General features: G+C 41.3%; 1 protein-coding gene across 1 annotated transcript in view; it reads right to left on the bottom strand.

Annotated features, from left to right (window-relative positions):
* PTPRM (protein tyrosine phosphatase receptor type M) overlaps window positions 1-24,172 on the bottom strand; it is a 570,916-nt gene that overhangs the window by 148,242 nt on the left and 398,502 nt on the right. Inside the window, exons 15-17 of the mRNA XM_065889474.1 lie at window positions 4,499-4,650; window positions 809-883; window positions 553-579 (exon numbers count right to left, since the gene is read on the bottom strand). Of these exons, the coding sequence (XP_065745546.1) occupies window positions 553-579; window positions 809-883; window positions 4,499-4,650 (254 nt within the window). The remainder of the gene's footprint in view (window positions 1-552; window positions 580-808; window positions 884-4,498; window positions 4,651-24,172) is intronic.

Below are 24,172 nucleotides of genomic sequence, written 5' to 3'. Positions count from 1 at the left end.
CAGACATCTGAAATGCTGGGGGTGCCCTGGGTAGCTCCGAGGAGGGGGAGGGGGCCAAAGCTCTACTGTGATGATTTTTCTGCATAACATTTGGCAGAATTAGAAAAATGCTATTTTTGAAACTGCTGTTTTCAGTGCTTAGCAATAAGTGAAAATAATAAGAAGCTATTTTCACGTTTATGACCGTCACCACTTTGGACAGACTTTAGGTCTTGCAAGTACACAGCTGAGTGATGACAAACTGTGTTTTTCCTTGGGATCAAAGCTGACTTTTAATTCTGAACCTGGACAGGGAGAGCGCTGGAGCCGGGATCGTTCATTGGAACCTTTTGCTATCATTCCCAACACACACATGGCAAACCCTTCTTATCAATGGAGATTGTTTAAAGAAAGTCTTTTTATTATCTATGCCCACCCCCAACCCCTCCAGGCCATCCACCACCCCCATGTCCGGGTTACGATCCTTGCATCAAACTGCCGTCTCCTACAGAGTGGCCACTGACTTTAGAAATTACTCCTGTAATAAACTGTGATAAAGGGAAATGTTCTCACCTAAAATTGCAGTTGGCACAAATGGGTCTGTCATACATCATAAGCAGGTCAATGCAGAGAAAGTAAAAAGAGAAAGAACAGTAAATGACTGATGAAAGGCCCCCCCAGTTTTCCCGCAGAAAGCCATAGAAAGCATCGGGTTACAACACTTCAAACACGCTAAGCTCCTAAAGCAACCTGGGCAGCAAAGTGAGCCCTGGGTGATTCTGACTGCTCAGGGTTTATGAAGAGATGAAACAACGGAAAGCTATGTTACCTGGGTAGTAGGAATTAGGCACCGATGTGCTCAGGGTGTTCGTTTTCATGGTAAAGGACGATGGTGAAGACACAGCTGTAAATAAGAGAAAAGGCATGTCAGTGGGGGCAGAGAAGCAACACCAGAAAATATGGCCCTGAGGTCACTCCTGGGGAAACGACACTGGGTAGACTGTTGACCAAAGAAACAACAGAGGCTTACCCGAATCTATGTAGTAAATACTATCAGTCTCCACTGTCTCTGCGGGGAGTTACTTGTACTTTAGAGGACACGCCCCCTTTCATCACTGAAAAGATTTTCTGATCCCACAAATGAAGGAAAAAAACCCACAACCCCAGCTGCCATTTTGGATTAAGGAATTCATTAATTTCCCTTTTGACTTCTAGCCTTTGCTTGCAGAATTTTACTACCACACTGAACTGATTTTTACAACTAAGTATGAGAGTGTGTCTACACATGGCTTCTGGAGAACATTCTGAATGTCAATGTTTCTGTACTTTGCTAAATCCTCACCCTGCTCCTATTTTGGATATTGAGAGAGCTTTTCACAATGCTACGATCTGTTTTATGAAAAATAAAGATGATGCTCCCTGTGTACCACATTTAATGTGAAAGCTGCATGCCTACATGTTGTCTTATCCGGCCTTTAAATCCTTGTAAACATGCTTATTTTTCTTTGAAATCTTCCTCTGAAACACTCAAGATTTAACTACAACACCTTCTCTTCCCCCTGTCATTAAGAGGTAGAGTCAATCCCATCCAATTTATCTGATTCCGTTGAAAGTGGATATTTCCTATTTTTAAAGTTTAACTCTCTTCAACATCTTAATTGATGAGTGCTTTAAAAACACTTTAATTTCATTAAAGTGCAAGGATAAATTATTTGAATGTGCTCAAGTGCTCAAGCTGGTTAGATCTAAGTCTAAATTTTAACTCCTCTGATGTGGTTATACGGTTTATTTGATGCTGAGTTCCCGATCAGGACACTAATACCCACTTACATGGCTGGTTTATGGGCGGCTCTACCAAATCCCTGTGGTTATTGCATGTCAGCTTTATCCTGATGACACGTTAATATATTTTCACTCTCTTGGAGCAGTTCCCTTCAGACAATGATTTTACCTGTGTTTATATTTTTCAAGTATAGAATTAGCAAACGACAGAACCAGAACCCAGGCTGCCTGTCAGTTATATTTTTCTAAAATAGAGAAGTATCACATTTATAATGCATGTTTATGATAAGCTGCCAGGAAGAAAGAGAGCAGTTGATAAAAACAAGGACAAAACCCCGAGTACCTATAAAACATGCCAGGGGTCAGGGAGCATAATGCCCATTACCTGATGACATTTTTATTTGTTTTGTAAAAATGTGCAAAGCAGATACAAAATAACTATGTTTATTTTCACCTTTAAAAACATATTTTACACCCCTTTTTTGTATAAGCATTAAACCCATACCCACTATCCATATCTACTTTCCCCCCTTTTAGGTACGACCCCCATTTGCTTTGGTGGATGGATTATTCCCCATTCTTATAAATGTGCTCAGGCTTATTTTTAAATTCTCCAACCTCAGTTTTCTCACCGTCTCATTCCTAAAAACTACTTGCTTCCCAATCCTAAAAGATCTCAAACATATCCAGGCTTGGAGTAGGTCTGGGCTAGAAGCCTAGTGGTCTAATGAACACTTTTCATGAAAATTTCCTTCTCCAGTAACTGCTCTTTTAATTTAAAGGCATTTAGAGAGTATGACAATGACAAAGTTTACCATTAGGGTCACTGCCCGTGGATGGGATTGGATGAGACCTACCCATTGTTCAGAGAGCGGGAGGACAGTGGAACGCCTCGTGCCGTGCTTCCTCCATTGGCTTTACCGATGGAAGCATCAAATAACGCCTCCTGGCGGGTGAGCCCCAGAAGCTGTGTCCCCACTGCTGCAGCAGCCCCCTCTACATGGGCAGTTTTGGATTTCCACAGACACATTCATTTTTTAAAAAGTCAATGCCAAATTAAATAACCTGTCCAGAGGCAAATACCTCCTGTTGCTCAAACTTCAAAAGCCTAGAAACTACCAATGTAGGTTTCTGCTCTTTGGGTAGGCAATTCCAAGTAAATTTATTTGTGAGGAATTTCACCATGAAATAGAAGATTTGGAACAGTAATGGGTTATCACGGAAAGAGCGAGCATGTATCCGCGTGGTCCCTTCCACACTGTTGGTCAAGAAATAACTGCTCTGACAAAAACTCTCATCTTGTCTGTGGTGGGAAGGACTCGCCCCCCCCCCCCACAAATGCATCCTAAGTTGCTTTATTTTGGCAGTTAAACGCACTACATACCTTTAAATGGAAAATATATTTGCTACAAAAAAGCAGAGAAAATTGTACGAAAAAAAGGGATGGAATTTGTGGTAAACTGAAGTACCCCAGATTCTGCCACCTACACTGAAAATGACATGAAAGGGCAAAGGACAATGACCACGGTTGAGGAGTGTGTCCTGCCCGCCGGGGTGAGAGCCGTGTCTGCTGAAGTCCCGCACCAGCGGGCCAGGGTTGCATGTGGATAAATAAACGTAAGGCCTCTAACTGGGATAAGGTGGACAATAGTAGCCACTGTGAACAGAAAGGAACACGCCTTTCCACGAAGCCTTCCTGAATGTAGGGGAAAGGCAGGTGTGGGAGAAGGGTGCTGACCACAGCAGGTGTGATCAGAGAGGGTGGGGGGCCGGGGGAGATGCAGATCCCAAGAGCCCAGGTGGGTGGTCAGGACAGGAGCGCACACCTTCTGCACTGGGATCAGCCCTCTCGCACCAGAGACCGTGTGTCTGTGATTCTCCCAATCCCCAGCCTTTACTTTATTACTATTGGTGACAGCTGTCCTTTATCCATCCGCAAGCCGTCCAGCATCCTGGTTGCACAGCCAGGGTCGGCAGCAGCCTTTGGGCATGGATTTCACACGTTAAAGAAACCTCTGACCTTGACCCTGTCAGCGCTGTGAACCACATCATTAGGCACAGGACACGGGATTGACTTTTGGTCCCCAAGAAGATCACCAGGGACACGGCAACTGCACTTTTTGTATTCATACAATCCATGTAATTGCTGGCTTCCTAAAATAACGCCTTGTTCCTGGATGGCAGGTGGCAGCATGGAAGGTATTAGCTGAGCTCCGTTTACCCACCTGGTGTGAAACATAAGCCTTATGAAGTGGAAATACAATTTAGCTTATTAATTGCCACTAACAGCCCTATAATAAAGGCAGAACTTGTCAGCTAAACAAATAAACAATTAGCTTGTTACTGCCATTTAGTGAACTGCTTTATAACGGGCTTCCCCTGAGTGACTGCACACCTGCCTCGCTTACAAACAGGAGCTGCATAACAACAGGGATGGTGAGAAGCAGGTGCCTTCCTCTGGGTGAGGAGGGAAGCCTCCGTGTCACTGCTCTCGGGTCTTTACAGAAACGTGGCCGTGGCTGCCCGTGCTGTCTGCTCTGGTCCCGTCACCCCGCCCACATCACCGTTCCTAAGCAACCGTGGCACGTGGGGACGTGTCCAGGATCGTCTGAAGGGACTGGAGAAACCAACAGGGCCTAAGAATTCTCTGGGAGGTTTTGTTTCGTAACCCCCAGCACCACGTGGAATCCTGGAAACCTGAGAGCTGCCCTGAGGGCAGGCCCCGCGCAGCACTCACATCTCCCGTTGAGGTTGTGCGTGTCCATGAAGGAGAAGGCCTCGTCGCAGCTGGTGCCCTGCTCCGCGTAGCTCTTGTCCATGGAGCTCACCATCACCGTCATTTCCTGCCGCGTGCTGCTCATCGTCTCCTTCCGCTTCCTGGCCAGTTTCCTTGGGACAGAGAGTTCATCATGCAGACATGCGTGAGGATGGAAAAGGTGCACTGCCCAGCGCTCGGGAATCACTTGTATGGAATTAATGGCATTCATCCATAACAGTGTCTCATGATGCCTTCTAGATGGCAGGTTCTCTGCCAGCTGCAGACATGCAGAGGAGACCCATCTCCTGCCTGTCCTCAGAAAAACCCCCTCAGGCCAAAAGGCACATGAAAAGATGCTCAACATCGCTAATTATTAGAGACATGCAAATCAAAACTACAACAAGTTATCACCTCAAACCGGTCGGAACGGTCATCATCAAAAAGTCTACGAACAGTAAATGCTGGAGAGGGTGTGGAGAAAAGGGAACACTCCTACACCACTGGTGGGAATGTAAGTGGATGCAGCCACTATGGAGAACAATATGGAGGTTCCTTAAAAAAACTAAAAATAGAGCTACCATATGATCCAGCAAACCCACTCCGGGGCAGATATCCAGAGAAAAACCATAATTCAAAAAGATACATGTACCCCAGTGTTCACAGCAGCACTGTTTACAATAGCTAAGAAATGGAAGCAACCTAAGTGTCCATCGACAGAGGAATGGATAAAGAAAATGTGATACATATATACAATGGAATACTACTCAGCCATTAAAAAAAAGAATGAAATAATTCCATTTGCAGCAACATAGATGGACCTAGAGTTTATCATACTAAGTGAAGTAAGTCAGATGAGAAAGACAAATATCTTATAATATCACTTATATATGGAGTCTAAAAAAATGATGCAAATGAACTTATTTACAAAACAGACACAGACAGTTCAGATATACACACTACTATATGTAAAATAAACAACAAACTGTATAGCATAGGGAAACATACCCAATATTTTGCAATAACCTATATGGGAGAAGAATCTGAAAAAGTATACATATATATCTGAATCACTTGGATGTACATCTGAAACTAACAACATTGTAAATCAACCATACTTCAATTAAAAAAAAAAACCCTCAGTCATGTTAGGAACGTACAGCCTAAACATTACCTTACACTTCTCCTACTATGAGCTAAAGTAAAAGGGCCAATGACCCTAGTACAATGCAGTCATAATATACTTACTGATAGGCTTCTACAGTTACTAACTTTGCACTAAATTATTCCTGACATGCCATATTCAGGGTCCAGGAGTAGATCCCCCTAGTAGATATTCATCATACAAAACAGAAATAATCCAAGCAGTGAATCTAAGGGGCGCCCTGCAGAACCAAAGAACAACCCAGGCGAGGTGTGAAGACAGCATCGCTGGAGTGTGCGTGGGACGGGAGGAGGCTGTGAGGCAGCCTGCATGGACAGAGGCCTCTGAGGGGCATCTGCCGAATCTCAGATGGCTGTGACACTGGACCGAACCCCAAATGAACCCAAAGTAGCTCCCCATCAAGGCTGGTCAACAGGGCAGAAGGTAAAAAAAGTCAAGTTGTCGACTTCCCTGCCAAGTTTTGCAGAGGGGTGAGTCCTCAGGCTCCCTCCCTGGGTGAAAGAGATGCAAAAAGGCCCTGGAAGGCAGAGAGAGTTCCAGTTCTTTTGGAGACAGAGTTTAACCCTGGCCTTTCTATCATGCTCATTAACCACCAGAAGCTCATAATCTTAAGTTACAGAGACCTGGACAAAACCCAAAAAAACCTAAGGGAAACTGACATTCGAACACACAGATAAAACACATTTTTATAGCTCTTACTACCGGAGGTTGTTTGATGCACCCAGGACAGACAAGAAGAGAATCAGAGATGCTTAAGAAGAAGGTATAAAGCAAGAAGCTTTAAGAAGACGAGAGCACCGTAATACTGAAAATATAACGCCCTAAATATTCTAACTTTGCTGAAGCACTTAGCATGTACACAAGAAAATGGCAGCTGTTTCTAGCAAATCATCTTGACTCTGATGAACCCAGGACACAGCAGAATTGGAAATGAACTGCATGATCAGAATCACGCCCGTATTAGGTGATTATTAATGCAGTGTAAGACACTGACGACATTAGACCATATGGATAAACTTTATTTTCATTTCCAAATGCCACATAATCCAAATGCTTTCTTGCCCGTAGTTATAATAATCTTTTGGTTTCATACTTGGAAGGCAGAAGGGTTTCATTAATAAGTTGTCCCCTTTTTTTTTTTTTTAGATGTTGGGGGTAGGAGTTTATTAATTTATTTATTTATTTTTGCTGCGTTGGGTCTTCGTTTCTGTGCGAGGGCTTTCTCTAGTTGTGGCAAGCAGAGGCCACTCTTCATCACGGTGCGTGGGTCTCTCACTATCGCAGCCTCTCTTGTTGCGGAGCACAGGCTCCAGACGCGCAGGCTCAGTAGTTGTGGCTCACGGGCCTAGTTGCTCCGTGGCATGTGGGATCCTCCCAGACCAGGGCTCAAACCCGTGTCTCCTGCATTAGCAGGCAGATTCTCAACCACTGCGCCACCAGCGAAGCCCCAGTTGCCCCTTTTTTATTGCCAAAAGTTGTTGGAAAATAAAGATACATTTTTAAACAGAAAGATGAAAATGATCTATAACTTCTGTGACAGTGTTGAAGTTGTAAAGATGGGAATGTATAATAAAACTTGAGCAGCCACTGTGGAGAACAGTATGGAGGCTCCTTAAAAAACTAAAAACAGAGCTACCATATGATCCAGTGATCCCACTCCTGGGCATACATCTGGAGAAAACTATTATTCAAAAAGATACATGCACCCCAATGTTCATAGCAGCACTATTCAAAACAGCCAAGACATGGAAACAACCTAAGTGTCCACTGACGGATGAATGGATAAAGATGTCGTACATATATACAATGGAATATTACTCAGCCATAAAAAAGAATGAAGTAATGCCATTTGCAGCAACATGGATGGACCTCAAGATTGTAACACTAAGTGAAGTAAGCCAGACAGAGAAAGACAAATATCATATGATATCACTTATATGCGGGATCTAAAGAAACGATGCAAATGAACTCATTTACAAAACAGAAATAGACCCACATACATAGAAAACAAACTTATGGTTACCAAAGGGGAAGAGAGGGAGGGATAAATGAGGAGTTTGGGATTAACAGATACACACTACTATATATAAAATAGATAACCAACAAGGACCTACTGTACAGCACAGGGAACAATACTCGATATCTTGTAATAACCTATAAGGGAAAAGAATCTGAAAAAGAATATATATTCTTATATATATTCATATATATATAATACATATATATAAAAAAACTGAATTGCTTTGTTGTACACCTGAAACTAACAAAGCATTGTAAGTCAACTATATTTCAATAAAAATTAAAAAAATATGCATTTACAAAAATAGTTGTAAAGGTTTTGAAAAGGAAGCTGGCATGTCTCCCCTGGGTGCCAGCGTGCAGATGCTGGTCATCTTCTCCAGAGCCCCCTTTTCTCCAGCCAAACACGCTAGTCTAAGGGGCAGAATCTAGGCTTGGGTGTTCTCCACAGGTGTTCTGGATAGAGGTAGCACTGGCTCCAGACCCACAGCTGCAGTTACAACAGTACATTTGCTCTCCACTTCTGTGCCAGCTCACTGGAAAAGCATTCTTAAGCCAGGTCTCCCCAGGAGCACTAAAGTGGAGGACCGAGATAATTAGCACCATCATTCAGGCAAAACGTCCCCCCTTTGCTGGAATTTCTTTAATTTGCTTTGGACTGAGTTATGCAGATAATTGCCCCAATATTTTCTTTTGTTTTGCCTGTGAAGAGAGACATAGTCAAGTTCTCCAGACTTCCCTCTTCGTCTTCTCTTGCTTGTGTTTCTCTAATCCTTACAGGTTAGGAAATGACAGTGAAAGTGCTTCTCACTGCTGGTGGGAGGTGGTGGTGGAGGGCGGATGTGTGCTCCAATAAAAGCCAAGCTTGTACTGGAAAGATCTTTCTCCTCTCTAATCCTCCGTGTGTGAACTAATTTCAGTGATGTCATGCTACACACTCCACTGCTGATCTTCCTTAAGCACAAAAGAAGCCCATTAAGGACTCATGAGAACCTGCTCAAATCCAGCAGAGGTCCAGCTGGAGACCCACAGCTTTAGGCTCGTGTCCGTTAAGCACATACTCTGTGTCCGTGAACCTTCAAAACATGGCTCCCATGTCCTCAGCAAGCCTTCCTGCATTAACCTCACCCTTTGACCACAGACACAAATGTCTCACTGGGGGCCAGCCAGGCAGGTACTGCAAGGGAGTGAAGCAGGTCTAAGGCAATAAGGAGTGGTGGGCACTGGAGAAATGGAAGGGGAGACAGCCTCTCAGTTCCAGAGGGTGGATGCCCCATAAGGGTCCCCGAAATTGTAAATTGCAGGAGAAACCAGAAATACAGATTTTATAGGAACTGTCTGAATTCTAAGTATTGTCAAATAATTCAAATTTAAAAGACTATGTAGCCCAAACAAAGCATGTTTGTGGACACTTCTGCTCTCCACTAATACAGCACTTAGAAACTTAATTGTGTTGGAAGGGAGGGGAGTGGAAACTGACATATAATACATAACTACTGTATGGCAGTGCTCTGCAAGTGTTCTCTCATTTAATCCTAGTAACCTGGTAAGAGCTATTTTTACTTCCTATTTTATAGATGGAGGAACTGAGTCTCAAGGACTTAAGTAAGTTGTCCAAATGGTGGAGCTGGAATTGCACCCCAGATCTCTCTTGACCCCAAAGGTACCCATTCTAGAACAATGTGCTGTATCGAGTAAAGTATTTCATTAATTTACATTTCCTCACAAGTTTACATTACAATTATCACCAAGTTGCTTTCAAACGTGAATACTCTATCACCTCATAACTAAATATTATGAATTGAAAAAAGTAAGATTAATTTACTAGCACCTAGCCAACACTTTACACAAAGCAGGTGGTATTAAATACGCTTGTTAATTGAATTAACAATTGTCACACCAAAGCATTAGAAAAGACAGTTTTTCTGCAACCTCCTAATCAAAAGTAGCTTGCTTGGTCACGGAGGTTTTGAGTCATTGCTTGGGATTTTTGATTTGTCCTCATGCACAGCTAAATGCTATAGTCCATAATTACAGATGGTTGAGGAAGGGTAGATTTAGAATTGGGAGTTGGAAGTAAGTGTGGATAAATTGAAATTTATTCTCTCTCTTTTTCTCCTATCTATTTCTCTTTTGGACTTTGTGTTTCAGATCTATATTTTATATTTTAAAGAAAACTTTAAAAACTCTCAGAAAAATATTGTGAACTTAATGAAATAGTGCTTTGTGCAGGAAAACTGAAGTGGAGGCAATTTTCTTTGCAATCTTATCTAAAGACACAAGTAAATTTATTTTCCATTTTGATTTTTAAACAAATGGTTTGCTTGAGATATTTCAATCTCAAATCTCTAAATTTGGATTGAATGAATCTCAAAGACCCTTAGTAACAACAACAACTAAAAATGTTCCTACCAACACCTAAAAATGGAGCATAAAAAATTAGAGAGAGGACTTTCGGTTTATGGTTGGGCATGTAAGGAGCTTGGAGGTCATCACTCTGTCCTAACAACAAGTAAAAAGCTAAAGAGACAGAAAATCAACAACTCCTTCTAACTTGTCAGATAACTGAGGTCACAGGGCCAACCAGTGCCCCCCAAATTACAGAGACAAACAGGCGGATACAGAGAATCACAACTCACCAGAGCAGAAACCCATGAGCAGAAATCTATGTGAGAATCATCACTGGGGTAGATAAATCTAAACTAGAATTGAATTATTGGAGGGTCAGTGTGGACAAGTCTGAGACTTAAAAACTCCAAGGACGTCCAGACTTAGGGGTACCCTACACCTTTTTGAATTTTATCTCCAGGAACCCTACCTCATTCTCAAAGTAAAGACTGGAGGAAAAAATTGGGCTTCCAGCAGGAGGAGGGGGGAAAGTAGACATTTTGAAATACACCCAGAGCATTCTGTGCTTTTTAAAAGGGCTTGCCCTCAAGAATACTATTTTACTAGATGGTTGAGGAAGGCAGAGCCTGTTGGGGCAAGGAAAATATCCAAATCCAGCTGTCTCCAGCCATCCTGTCCACCCAAGGTGAGGGCACTGAAGCACCTGTGCAGGTCACAGCTCAGGGACACAAGTTCACTAACAGATTGAGACCCAATCATAGGTCACCTCCTCTCCCCCAACACCTTACTATCACATTACTAAAGACCTATTTGCAGAAGTCTTTTTCCCCTGGTACATCAAGTCTGGACATCAGTAAAAAATTACAATGCATACTAAAAGGCAAAAAAACACAGTTTAGAGACAGAGGAAGCATTGGAATAAGGCTCATATGGGAGGGATGTTGGCATTATCAGACTGGGAATTTAAAATAACTATGAGTCATAGGCTAAAGGTTCTAATAGAAAAAGTAGACAACATGCAAGAACAGATGGAAAACAAAAGCAGAGAGGTGAAAAATTCTAAGAATCAGAAAGAAATGCTAGAGATAAAAAAAAAAAAACCTGCAACAAAAACAAAGGATGCCTTTCATGGGCTCATTAGGAGAATGGACACAGCTGAGGAATGCTTCTCTGAGCCAGAGGATATGACAATAGAAACTTCCAAAACAAAAAAGCAAAGGGAAAAAAAGGCTGTAAAACAAGATAACAGTATATCCTGAAACTTTGGGACAACTAAAAAAGGTGTAACATGTGTATAGTGAGAAACCAGAAGGAGAAAGGAAGAAAGAGAAGTCACTATTTCTATTAGCCAAAGAAACAGTGACTGAGAATTTTCCCCAGTTAATGTCAGACATCAAAACAAAGACCTGAGAAGCTCAAAGGACACCAAGAAGGATAAATACCAGCAATTCTACACCTAGCGTATTCAAACTTCAGAAAGTCAAAGACAAAGAAAAAATGTTGAAACAAGCCCAAGGGGAAAAATAAACCCTACTTATAGAGTAGCAAAGATAAGAATTATACCTGACTTCTTCTCAGAAACCATGCAAGCAAAAAGAGAGTGGAGTGAAATATTTAAACTGTTGAGAGAAAAATACCACCAACTTAGAATTCTGTACCCTGTGAAATTAGCCTTCAAAACTGAAGGAAAAATAAACTTTCTCAGACAAAAATTGAGGATATCCTGTGATAAACCATAATGGAAAAGAATATATAAAGAAATGTATATATGTGTATAACTGAATCAGTTTACTGTACAGCAGAAATTAATGCAATATTGTAAATCAACTATACTTCAATAAAAAATAAATAGAGAAATAGAGGGAATTTGTGGCCAGCAGACCTGCCTTGCAAGAAATCTTAAAAGAAGTTCCTCAGCAAGAAGGAAAATGACATAGGTCAGAAGGAGATCTACATTAAGAAGAGGATTAGAGAAGGAATAAATGAAAGTGAAATAAAAACTTTTATTTTGCTTATTCTTAATTGATCTAACAAATAACAGTTTGTTCAAAATAATAACAGCGACAATATTGTTGATGGTTATAGTTTATGTATGAGTGAAGTGAATGACAGAATGAATCAAAGGACATGGCGGAGGAATTAGGCATATTTCATTATTCTAAAGTACTTACGCTGTGATACACTATAGTGTTATTTGCAAGTGGACTTGATTTGGTTGTAAATGCTTATTGCTAACTTTAGGCAAGACCTGACTAATATACGTTGTTAGAAGAAAACCACTTTAAAAATAAAGATACATGTAGATTAAAAGTAAAGGGATGCAGGGACCTCCCTGGTGGTGCAGTGGTTAAGGCTCCAAGCTCCCAATGCAGGGGACCCAGCTTCGATCCCTGGTCAGGGAACTAGAGCCCACATGCATGCCACAACTAAGAGTTTGCATGCCACAACTAAGAGTTTGCATGCCACAACTAAGGAGCACACATGCTGCAACTAAGACCCGGTGCAACCAAATAAATAAATAAATAAAATATTAAAAGAAAGAAAACAGTGTTTGCTTTAAAAAAAAAAAAAAAAGTAAAGGGATGGAGAAAGTTATAACCTGCTAAGAGTAATCAAAAGAAAGCAGGAGTAGCTTTTAAAATTTCAGACAAAGCAAATGTCAAAGCAAGGAAAGTTATCTGGGGTAAGAAGGGCATTAGGTAACAATAAAGGGGTCAGTTCTCAAGAAGACATAACAATCCTTAATGTGTATGTGCCCAAAAACAGAGCATCAAACTATGTGAAAAAGAAAAACTGGATAGAACTGCAAGAAGAAATAGATGATTCCACTACTATCATTGGAGACTTCAACACCTCTCGACCAGAAATGGACAGATTCATAAGGCAGGTAATGAGTAAGGACATAGCTGAACTCAAAAGCATCATCAATCAACCTGATATATCAATAACTGACATCTATAGAATACTTCATCCGACAATACTGGAACACATATTCAAGTTTACAGAGAATATTCACAAAGATAGAGCTCATTCTGGGCTATAAAACACACCTTGATAAGTTCAAAAGAATAGAAACCATATGATCCAGCAATCATGCTCCTTGGTATTTACCCAAAGGAGCTGAAAACTTTTGTCCACATAAAAATGGCACACTGATGTTTCTAAAAGTTATATTCATAATTGCCAAAACTTGGAAGTGACCAAGATGTCCTTCAATAGATGAATGGATAAATGAACTGTGGTCCATTCAGACAATGAAATATTATCCAGCACTGAAAAGAAATGAGCAATCGAGCTGTAAAAGACATGGGGGAAACATAAATGCATATCACCAAGTGAAGAAGCCAATCTGCAAAGGCTTCCTGCTCTATGATTCCAACTGCAAGACATTCTGGAAAAGACAAAACTATGGAGACAATAAAAAGATCAGTGTTTGCCTGGGATAAACCATAATGGAAAGAATATAAAAAATGAATGTATGTATGTGCATAACTGAGCCACTTTGCTGTACAGCAGAAATTAGCACAACATTGTAAATCAACTATACTTCAATTAAAAACAGAGGATTTTTAGGGCAGTATGATATTATAATGGTGGGTATGTGTCCTTATTCAGCTGTTAAAAACTATGGTACATATGACACCGAGTGGACCCTAATGTAAACTAGGTACTTCAGGTGACAATGACGTGTCATCAGTTGTAACAAATGTACAATTCTGGTCCAGTATGTTGACAGAGGGGGAAGCTGTGTGTGTGGGGGGGCAGAGTGTATACGGGAGCTCTCTGTTCTCTTGCTGTACTTCTTGCTTGATTTTGCTGTAAACCTAAAACTGCTCTAAAAAATAAAGTCTATTAAAAAAACACTGCAATACTGCCTGGAAAAAAAATTAAGAGGGAGAAAAAGGATAGTTAGAGCCCTAAATTTCCCAACTAGAACAAAAGAGGAGAAGGAAAGAAATGTGGGATGAATTCAAATTAAAAGGATGGCCCTTCATGCTTATTCTATTCCAACATTTCTTTTGTATTTCTTCCCTGGCATAAAAATAAAAAACAAGGAACAAGGGCAAGGTAATTGGAAGAAAACTCCTTGGCAAGTTATTAACTATGTGACAGGCATGACTTAGAGCCAGTAAAGAAAACATGGTGAAGAATGATGTCTTCAGCATCGTGTCCTATGGGAGGAAGAGCCGCAGGACAATGGCCACCAGTTAGGAGACCCAAGGGCAGCATGGTTGGGAGGAAAGCAGAAATAACTCCTCCTCTTCTTTTCCTCCCTGAATCTGAACTGAGTGGCAGTTGTCAGAAGATCAGGGTGGAAGGGCATGTTTGCCATGTGCACCAAGCAGATTCAAGGAGAAGGAATCCAAAGGTCAACCTCAATTTGGACCCTAGTCAAGCTCCTGGTTTATTGCAACTCAGGGTTATAGGACACAGTTCCCCAACGAGCCCGACTGGCCCCGCTCCCAACCCTAATAGAGACCCTGCCATGTTGGGTTACGCCAACAAAGATCATGACCAACAGAGGACTTGGTAACACTGACCTGAAGATCAGTGGTTGGCTATAAAAAAAAGGTATCTTCATTCTTAAATGATCTGTCGTTTAAAATTCTACAGGGAAGGCAAAACTCGAGGATTTGCAAATTGCATATAGACATAAGAAGGAAAAGGCAAATGGCTTTCTGGTCCTGGCTTCTACAATTAAAGTGTGTGCTTCGACTTAGTTAAGGACTGGTGCAGAAGCTGGAACGGAGAAGAAGTATTTAATTTTTTCTCACAGTAGGGATGAAGTAGCTATTGGTTGAGTCAAAGAATGTATACATTATACCAAATTGCCAAGATACAGCTGAATAAACCTCAGTGAATAGGGGGCTGTCTCCGTAAAGATGGATCTGTGAGAACTACCAGATGATGTTGTTTTTAAAGGCAAAATTTTAAGGAAAAGGAAAAGAAGATGATCCGACATTTTAAGTACTTTCAACGCAGAAGAAGTGGCACTATAACAGTTAATAGAAAAACAAAGAGGATAATGATTACAAAAACTTATGTAGGGCTTGAGATAAACCGGGCACGTTACATTCATTAACTCTTAATTCTCACAACAGCCCAGTGAGGAGATTACTGTTGTTATCCCAATCTTAGAGAGAGGGAAACTGAGGTACAGTGTTGTTAAGTTTCCCAAGGCCATATGGCCAGACAACTCTAGACCTCTGGCATCGTTTCCTGTGTTGAGATAAAACCATCTCCATGAGACTGTTATTGGCCTCATTAAGCAAACTTTATTGGTTGCTTATATCTGGACACAGAAAATAAAGACTAGTTTTCTTTGCCAGCTGGGACTTTGTGGCCGACGACCAACGTAAGAGTGTTCTTCTAACTTCACTGCTCACTGTATCATCACCTAAGAAACCACCGCGTCCATGTCTTGCAGACACAGCGCTATGGACACACTCATTCCCCACCCAGCTGCCTTCTGGTTCCCACTGACTAGTGAACATGGCGCGTGTTAATCACAAAGAATAGAGTTTCACGTTGAGACAAGTCAGGGTTTTGATCTTGGTTGGGTCTCTTTTTCAGAGTTTATCTCTTGACCCTGTGATGAGATAAATTTATAGGCTGGAGTTGCCTCAGGCAGACTGAGAGGGGGCCTTCGACACTGGCCTTCCTCCCCTGCAACTGAGGAGTGGGGGCCGATTTTATTAACATATTACTTAAGGCTACAGCTTTATGTTGGGTTAGCTAGAGGCAAAGATGCCCTAGAATGCTCCACTGACCAGTCAGGGTGTCTGCAAGGAACACACACCAGCCAAGAGAAGCAAAGAACCTGCGGACCTCTTAGGCTAGTAGCTGTCAGGATCTCTCTTTGTACCCATGTACACATACCATAACCATGAGTATTTCATGTTGAAGAGGCTCAAATAACAGAGTCATATTATACAAATTTAATGAAAAATTAGTCTTTCTCAAACTTAGAAGTTGTAAAGGAAATATCTGGAAAAGGTTGACTCTCTTTGAAAACAAGTTGAAATTACATGTATTACAATCCAGGATCACTTCAAAATCATGATGTGTATATCTTTTGTATGACTCTGATGATGACAGTTATTATTACAAATTACAATAAATAAAGGGATTGGGGACGTGTTATTTATTGCAAGAAAATTCATGGACTCATGTGGGAACAACATAATTCCAATATCCTATGTTTTATTTTTGGAATCAACAGAATTAAGAATAGAATCTGTTATTTTCTGGAGGGAGTCCAAGTACCTAAAGCTTTTTAACCATAGAGTGTTCGACTGATAAAACTTTTCCTCACCCTTGAGTTTCAAAGGAACCTCTGATTGGAAAACATTATCTGGATATGGTTGGGGAACATTGTTTTTATTCTCAGCCCACAGGTGTTTCACTATGCTTCTTGGCAAATGTTAGCATTAGCTACGTGAGGACAAGGCTTTTGCCTCTTTTGTTTGCTGTATATGCCCTGTCCTAGAACTGTACTGGCCTGTGGTAGGCATTCAACAAATATTTCTATTTGTTCTTATTCTGGTTATCTGATTAATCATAATATTATTTCCTAATTATAAAAATATGGGATGAACATATTTGTGTGTGAGAGGGAGAGACAGAGAGAGACAGTGACTCTGATGCACAGCTGATGAAGCTAAAGGTCTCTGGGTCAGTACTTGGAATTGACATGCACTTCTCAGGGCTCAATCCTATAGCTTTTCAGTTTGTGGAAAGAATGAAAAGGACCCTGACAGTTTGGAAACACAAAACATGGATGTAGATGTATTTTTCTAAGTGATAAAAGAGGAACTGAAAGAAAAACCCACAACCCTTTTTTTGGGTAACTTGAACTTAACATTATCCCTATAACAGCCTTGGAGGAAAAGCCGCTGGGTCAATCCTGAAATGCACTTAATTATCACTCTCCCCTGTTTTTTCTATCTGCTTGGGCATCTTCCCCACCTCCCTGGTTACCTTTCCTACCAAAGAGAAATTCCTTGAGAGCCCAACTTTTCCCCATACCCTCCCCCATTTTCTATCTGGCCCAGAGGGCGAGAGCGCCTGTTTTATAACTGACTGGTGATGTTTTTAAGCTGGCCTCATCCAAAAACAGGCTGCAGCAAGGACCAATGAGCACACACACACTCTGCTCTCCCGACACACACATCTTCCACTCGGGAGTAACTCACAGCTCATACGAGCGCCTACTGTAATTTCCCAGATCAGCCTAAGATTTTGAAACATTAAAAAAAGCCAGTAGTAAAAATAATAGATGCAGTATCTGTCAGTCTTAGTAATATTTTGTTTAGTCTTATTTCTCGCATCAGGGCAATATGAATCCACAGGGACTAGAACCAGCGATGGCACAGAAAATAGGAAATGGGTAAAATCCACAACAGAGCAAAACAGGAATAAAGTGACATTAGTGCTAGCGGGTCCCCACTCACAGTCAGCTTATGTGGCTGAATTCTGTGTGTGTACATTATCTTGAGATTTAATGGTTTCAAAAATGTCCCTCTGCCGCAAGACTAAATGGGTACACTGTTGATCCTCCATCAGACTATAAATACGAGTGAGAAAGAGAGAAATTTTTAATGCGTGTCATATCGGAATAGTACCTCCAGTTTCCTCTTGACCAAGTTTGTTAAGCTCACTACAAAATTGGAATGCCTATGAAAAACAGAGCAAGCCATTGGTGACATCACGCAGGGAAATCAGAGTCCAATAAACAAGAAAACTGTGTGTTCTGTTTCCGAATTAACCAGGGACATTATAAAAAAATCCAGGTGACCCCTTGGATATGCAGAACTAAGTATCCAAGAAGCTCATAAACACATAGAATGAAAACTTTTCACAAAATCGTTCTATTCCAAGTGTAAAATACAGCTGCTGGTTAATTTATTCAGGGGCAAATACAGCCCATTTCTTTTGGGGCTCTAGCAACCTGTGTGGAACACAGCAACTGAGAGACATTGCTGCAGAAGCACCAGCTTTAATATTTCATTACTTACAGGCATCCCTACGGCCATCTGACTGGCCATTGGGCCTTTCTAAAAATCCATTTATCTACCAACCACTCTTCCCAATCCAGGCCTATGTTTTCTTAACTTATTCTAAACTGTGGTCACTTTATTGACAAAAATATTCTTTTCCCCATGGAAAGATACAAAAATCACACTTAAAACTTTTTACCTCTGATTCTGAATTTGTAAGTTTCTCTTTTTTACAGATAAAGGCAAAGCAAACTACATTTACTTTAGTACTTTGGTACACTGGTAGCAAAAGGTTCTTACTTGTTATTAGAAATGTGAAAAGCAAATAATCTCGCCTTTATATGCTATTTATTTATTATGTATGTGTGTATGAGGCAGCGGGGGTTGATGGGAGACAGGAATTTTTTTTCAAAATTAAAATGAAATCTCAACAGTAACACCAAAGTTGTACTAAATTATCATATTTAGCAAGTTGTGTTTTCCCACATACTCACCAACACTTGATATCAGTTAAAAATGTTTGCCAATCTGATGGGTAAAACAATGGCATGTCATATTGTGTAGATTTGCATATAACTGATTATGTGTGAGGTTGAATATATTTTCAAATGTCACTTAGCCATACATTGGTATTCTGTAAGTTGCCTATGTATATTTTATATCCATTTGTACATTTGGGTTTGTCTTTTCTTATTGATGTCTAGATATTTTTTTACAGTTAGGCCACTAGTGCTTCGACATATAAATATTAAGAATATTTTCTTCTATAGCTTGTTTTAAAATTTTGTTTATGGTGTCCTTTGGTATACAAAAGTGTATGATTATGTCCATGATGGTTTTAGGGCATTCCCTGCCCGGGGGTTACAAAGATATTCCCCTATACTTTATTATGCCTGGTGCTCTTTCTCTTCCTAGTGACAAAGGGGATGAATTAGATGCTGGCTTCTCAGGTATGGCAAAAAGATACACAGACAAGAGGGTTTAAGATGGTGGTGACAGTAGCTGACGTAGGTCTAGAAGCAACCAGGTTCAATGAGCACCCCTGAAGCCAGAATGTATTCTCTAAGTGCCACTGCCTACCAAAACCCCCAAGATTTCTTGCAGAAATGGCTGATTCCAGTCATGGGGCAGACAATGAATAAGATTAGCTGAGACCACCCTGTTGGACCAGAAAGCAAGGAAGCTCCAAAGATTTCTGGAGTCATGTTGAAAGAACACAAGAGACAACCTGAAGGGGCTCCTCCTGGCCAAAGAGGAGATGCTCTCAACATGCAAACGCTAGTTACTGTAAAGCGTTCAAACATATTAAATAGGTAAAAATCCCTGAGTCCATAATGGTACTACTGGTTACTGTATAAAGTTGTTATGACACCGATTCATTCTGAAACTAGAAAATAAAGGGAATGAATTAAACGTTTATCTCGAGTTTCCTATAGGAACTGTATTTCAGAATAACCAAATATTTGAGCCGAGATGGCACTTAATAAATATGGATGGAGTGATGGAATTAGGATGTCACCATTTTGAAACCCCTAATAAAATAATAGATCTAGGCAATCATCATCAGTAGCTTAAAAAGCCATTAAGTGAAAGGCTGAAGTGGAACTTTGTAATGGATGGATCAGGCTGGTGAAACCGCCACCCGCCAAACAATCTGAGCGCTACGTGCTTCCCGATGCAGCGTGATGGGAAGTAAAAGCATGACCACAAGCAGTTCCTACCAAAACAAGAAGCCTGAATCTGATTCAGCCTCCCGCTCTCACCCAGATCACAGTAAGCACAGATGGTGAAAGGCACCTTAGATGACACACCAAGAACAGGTCAGCAAACCTCAGAATGCAGGAGATTCCACAGGATGAATGGCTTATTCAACAAGTGAGGGCGGGTGGAACACGTGAACCCCTGTTATGAATGAAGACACACCTACGAAAGGCTAGGCGACCAGCACGGTAGCCAGGTCTCCAACCCTTTAATTCATTTTTCCCAATACATTCTGACCAAGGCCTCTAGCTTGACAAGCTCAGAGCCAGAACTTTCATAGCGATAATTGGGGTTTTCCACGTTTCAATGGAAATTCACAGAAAAGTGAATTGAGATGCACTTGCCATACGAACCCACTGAAGTGATTGTTCCAAATGCAGAGCTCAAAAGTAACAATGAAGCTGATTTCTACAAATAGAAAAATAGCCTTCCTTTTAATTGAGCACTTCATCCTGCAAAGGGGATTCTCCTTTTCCTCATTAATGGTCTTTCCTCTTTTCTTGTGATTGAAGAGTCATATGGTTTAAATAAAAAGTGAGAAACTGAGCCAACTCAGGTGATGGCTGCGTGATTCGTAGGAGCAAATAACACAGACATGAAAGACATTTCCAGCAAAGTATGACGGACTTTCAAATTATCCTTCTCTAGCTAATTAGCATTTTAGAAAAATCGGGTTTAATCATTAGAGAAGCCCTCTGCTTATCTGGGAGCTGTCTTGTGAACAGTGCCGGCAACTTTCAGGGGAGATGTATCCAGCAGGTACTGCATTTTCTTTCGATTTCTGAAGCAAACAGAAATACTGCCCTCCCCCTCCCCACTCCCAACTAATTCAAACATAATGACCTGTCTGTGTCATGCTATGGCGTTTCTTCACGCACAGCAAAGAGTTAAGGGGGAAGGGACGCGGGTAGGAGGTATTTGAAAGCTTCCCTTGCATAGGCTATATACACAGAAGAGATTCATGGCTTTGTTTAATTTATAAAACACCTACCTCCCCATTAAATGGCATGACAGCAAACTTAGATGGCAGCTGATATAAATCACAATTCATATTGTGTGGGGTATTGGCTTGAGCAGTGTGAACAGTTAAGACTCCTGGGGGTGAGGGGAACAGCAAAAACAGCCCAAATCATCCTCAGTCACATGCACATTTCTTTTTCAACCTTGTGACTTTGGGCTGCTTTGGTGGCTGCGCCAGGGAATGTTCTGCTCCCTGAGTCACAGAGAGAATGCTCAGCGTTTCATTCTGCTAACGATGTAGAGAACTACAACAATTACGTGAAAAGGCTCTGTAATATTTGAGGCTTATATTAAGACGGACAGAGTTGAAAACTATTTGCTAAAACGTATACTGGAAAGATGGGTTGAATTTCTAACCAGCAACTCTAGGCCATTGACTTGAAGCTCCCTTAACATTTCATTCCAACGAAATACATTCGTTAATTCTTACAATTACTATCATATGGCTATGCACCTTGGAGTTCGTAATAAGTCAACCACCTTTCAGCAAAACACATAGGGTTTGAGCTGCCTACGTACAGTGAAGGCCAGGAGTTATTCCATGGAAGGCTTTGGAGGTGAAGTTGAGAAGGTGGGTGGTAATACTTAGACAAGAAAAGCTACACTGAGCAGAAAATAATATAATAGGAATTAGATTTTAGGAAAAAGAATTTTCCATTTTCTCTCATCTCTTCATACCTCCAAGATCCCCCCTCTCCTCTGTCGGGTGAATACCTCTTATTTCACTGAGTAAATAGCAGCAACCAGAGGAGACACCCCCCTCCCCCATACACATATTTTGCCAGTTCTGGTTTTCTGTATGAAAGACACAGACGCTTTCTTAAGTCTGGGTTTCCCCATGTGGGGAGAGTGTATCACATATGTTGTAGGATGATTACGAGGATTAAGTGAGAATACAGGTGAAGTACACTTCCTGACACTTGGGAAGGACTCAGTAGCTAGGAGGGAAAATGAGACAACCCTTCTCTAACAGCTGACTGCTGTTTCAAATAATGCTGCTGTTCCTGGATATTTGAGAATCCACGAAAGATGTCCCTCACTCTGTGTTTTCTAGTATTTGTTCATTCAGCAGTCCATAGCACTGCGAGCCCAGCAGTGTGCTAGCAGCTGGGGATATGGGTGAAGACATCAGCTCTCCTGTCTGAGAAGCTTAAGGCTGCCAGGATAGATGGGCACGGAAAACCACCACAGAGGCAATGAGAGCCTCAGTAAGGTGCGTTTGATACAGACTCTACATGGTACCAGGGCACACAGGCAAATGAGAGAACAGACTCGGACTATCATTTGAATGATGCTCTCCCTACTCTTCTATAACAAATGCCTCTAACTGTCGCTTGCAAAATAAACACCCTCTTAAATCAGCAGCACCTTTGGGTGTGGGGAGCACAGAAGAAAGAGAGTTCAAGTTCAGGTTAAGCAAAATGTCTCTATTTTTCAAGGGCAATCACTTGAGTATTATTCCACCTGATTGCTATAACTTTGGTAATTGGGATCTTAGCTCCTGAAGGTTTCGCAGTATTTGATAAGTAAACTGCCCTTACTCTGATGGTTCTCATTAACGGTTATAAAGGAGATGCAGCATCCATCAGCACATAAATGCTTACATATAATCCAAAGTAAAATTAGGTATTAAAAACATCAATGATCTTTAGATAGGTAATTCAAGGGATGATCAAAGAAAACACTCTTTTTATAAAGTAAAGCAGCAATTATAGTCACAGGTATCAAAACTGATACCCAAGAGCTAGAGAAAGTCTTGGCTCTTCCTCAAAGGAGGCTTTTTCAGGAGAGACTATAGCTTTTCTGACTCAAAATAATAATACGGATTTAGGGAACCCATCCACTGTGTGTTGTGCTTTTTCCCAATCCTCTCATGCCAATTGCTCCCGATGGGACATTTCCACATGGGGGATGCCCCAACCTAGCCAGTGGGAGCATGGAGTATAAATCGCTTAGCTTTTTCAAATTAGCATACGAGAAATGAAATCCCTTTATGTATATGTTTGTGTGCATGTGTGTGTAAAGAAAAGCAGGAGTCTTTTACAGCAATCTGTGCTGTACACAAGGATCCTGATAAATGGCTCGTGTTACGTAATGTCTGCGTGCCCCCCAAAAGGAAGTTGATATGCATACTTGAAGAAAGTAAGTTCAGAACCAGCAGAAATACTTTAAAGTTCCTGAAATCATCACTCACAGTTTCCACATTTTCTTGGTCTTGTTTTTCCCTCCCTCTCCCGTCTCTGATCTCCTTCTTCCCCTTTAAGTCACACTGTTTCTTTAACAATTTCGTATCAAAATGTGCAGCTCTTCTCAAGAGTAATATAATCATCATACCATGTAATGCTTCCTCAATGCAGCACGAGATGAGATATAAAATAGATAACCAACGAGGACCCACTGTAGAGCACAGCGAACTCTACTCAATATTCTATAATAATCTATAAGGGAAAAGAATCTGAAAAAGAATGTATATATGTATGTATAACTGAATCACTGTGCTGTACACCTGAAACTAACATGACATTGTAAATCAACTATTCTTCAATCAAACAGCAATAGCAAAACACCGAGCTGAGGAATGACACCTTCACGGGAAGCAAGGCAGGCTTCACGCACCCTGTGAGGCTGCGCACGGTGGACCATCAGGTGAGGATTCCCTGCTCAGCACCCCTTCCACACCCTCAGCTGCAAAGAAACCCTGGCTTTGATCATTGATGGAGACTCTTCCTCTTCCTGAATCCTAAGAACTCAGAGTCAGAGCTCTTTTCCCCAGGATAGGCTCCCAGCGACCTGGACCCTGCTTACTCTTTGGAGAGGCTTACGTCAGGGTTCCAGGTAAGATGGACCAAGAGAAACACAAGGGCGGGGCCGCTGCTCAAGGCGTATCCTCTAAACCTGCAGAAAACTCTGACAAAATGATGAAAGTGGAAGACAGAGAAAAATGAGAGCCCGAAAATTTCCTTCCCATTGAGCATCTCACGGCCCCTGTGCCCTGGCTCCCCGAGTCCCCCCAAAGTGCATCGGTTAATCGGCTGTTTATTTGAAACCGTCCACAGAAGTTAATAGACAGTTATCAGTTAATTGAGTGCAGGGTCTCCTCATTCATCTTGCCGATTCAATCTAACCCCCTTCATCTTCCTCTAAACAGTCGCTGCTGCAAGAAAGGCCTGAGAACAACGGGAAGCTAATAGTTTAACTGTTCCTCTAAATTTGTTTGACAAAACTGACATTTAGTGTGTTCTGGGTAATCTGCAGTTTACCCCTGGGCGCATGGTGGATGCCCATTTTATTTACCTCTCGTAGTTAAAAGCCTAATTAATATTCCGCCCTGTAACGAAGATT

The sequence above is a fragment of the Phocoena phocoena genome, chromosome 13, assembly GCF_963924675.1.
Source record: "Phocoena phocoena chromosome 13, mPhoPho1.1, whole genome shotgun sequence".
Lineage (NCBI taxonomy): Eukaryota > Metazoa > Chordata > Mammalia > Artiodactyla > Phocoenidae > Phocoena > Phocoena phocoena.
Note: the sequence above shows the minus strand (reverse complement) of the source record. Positions and strands in the feature narration are given on the sequence as shown.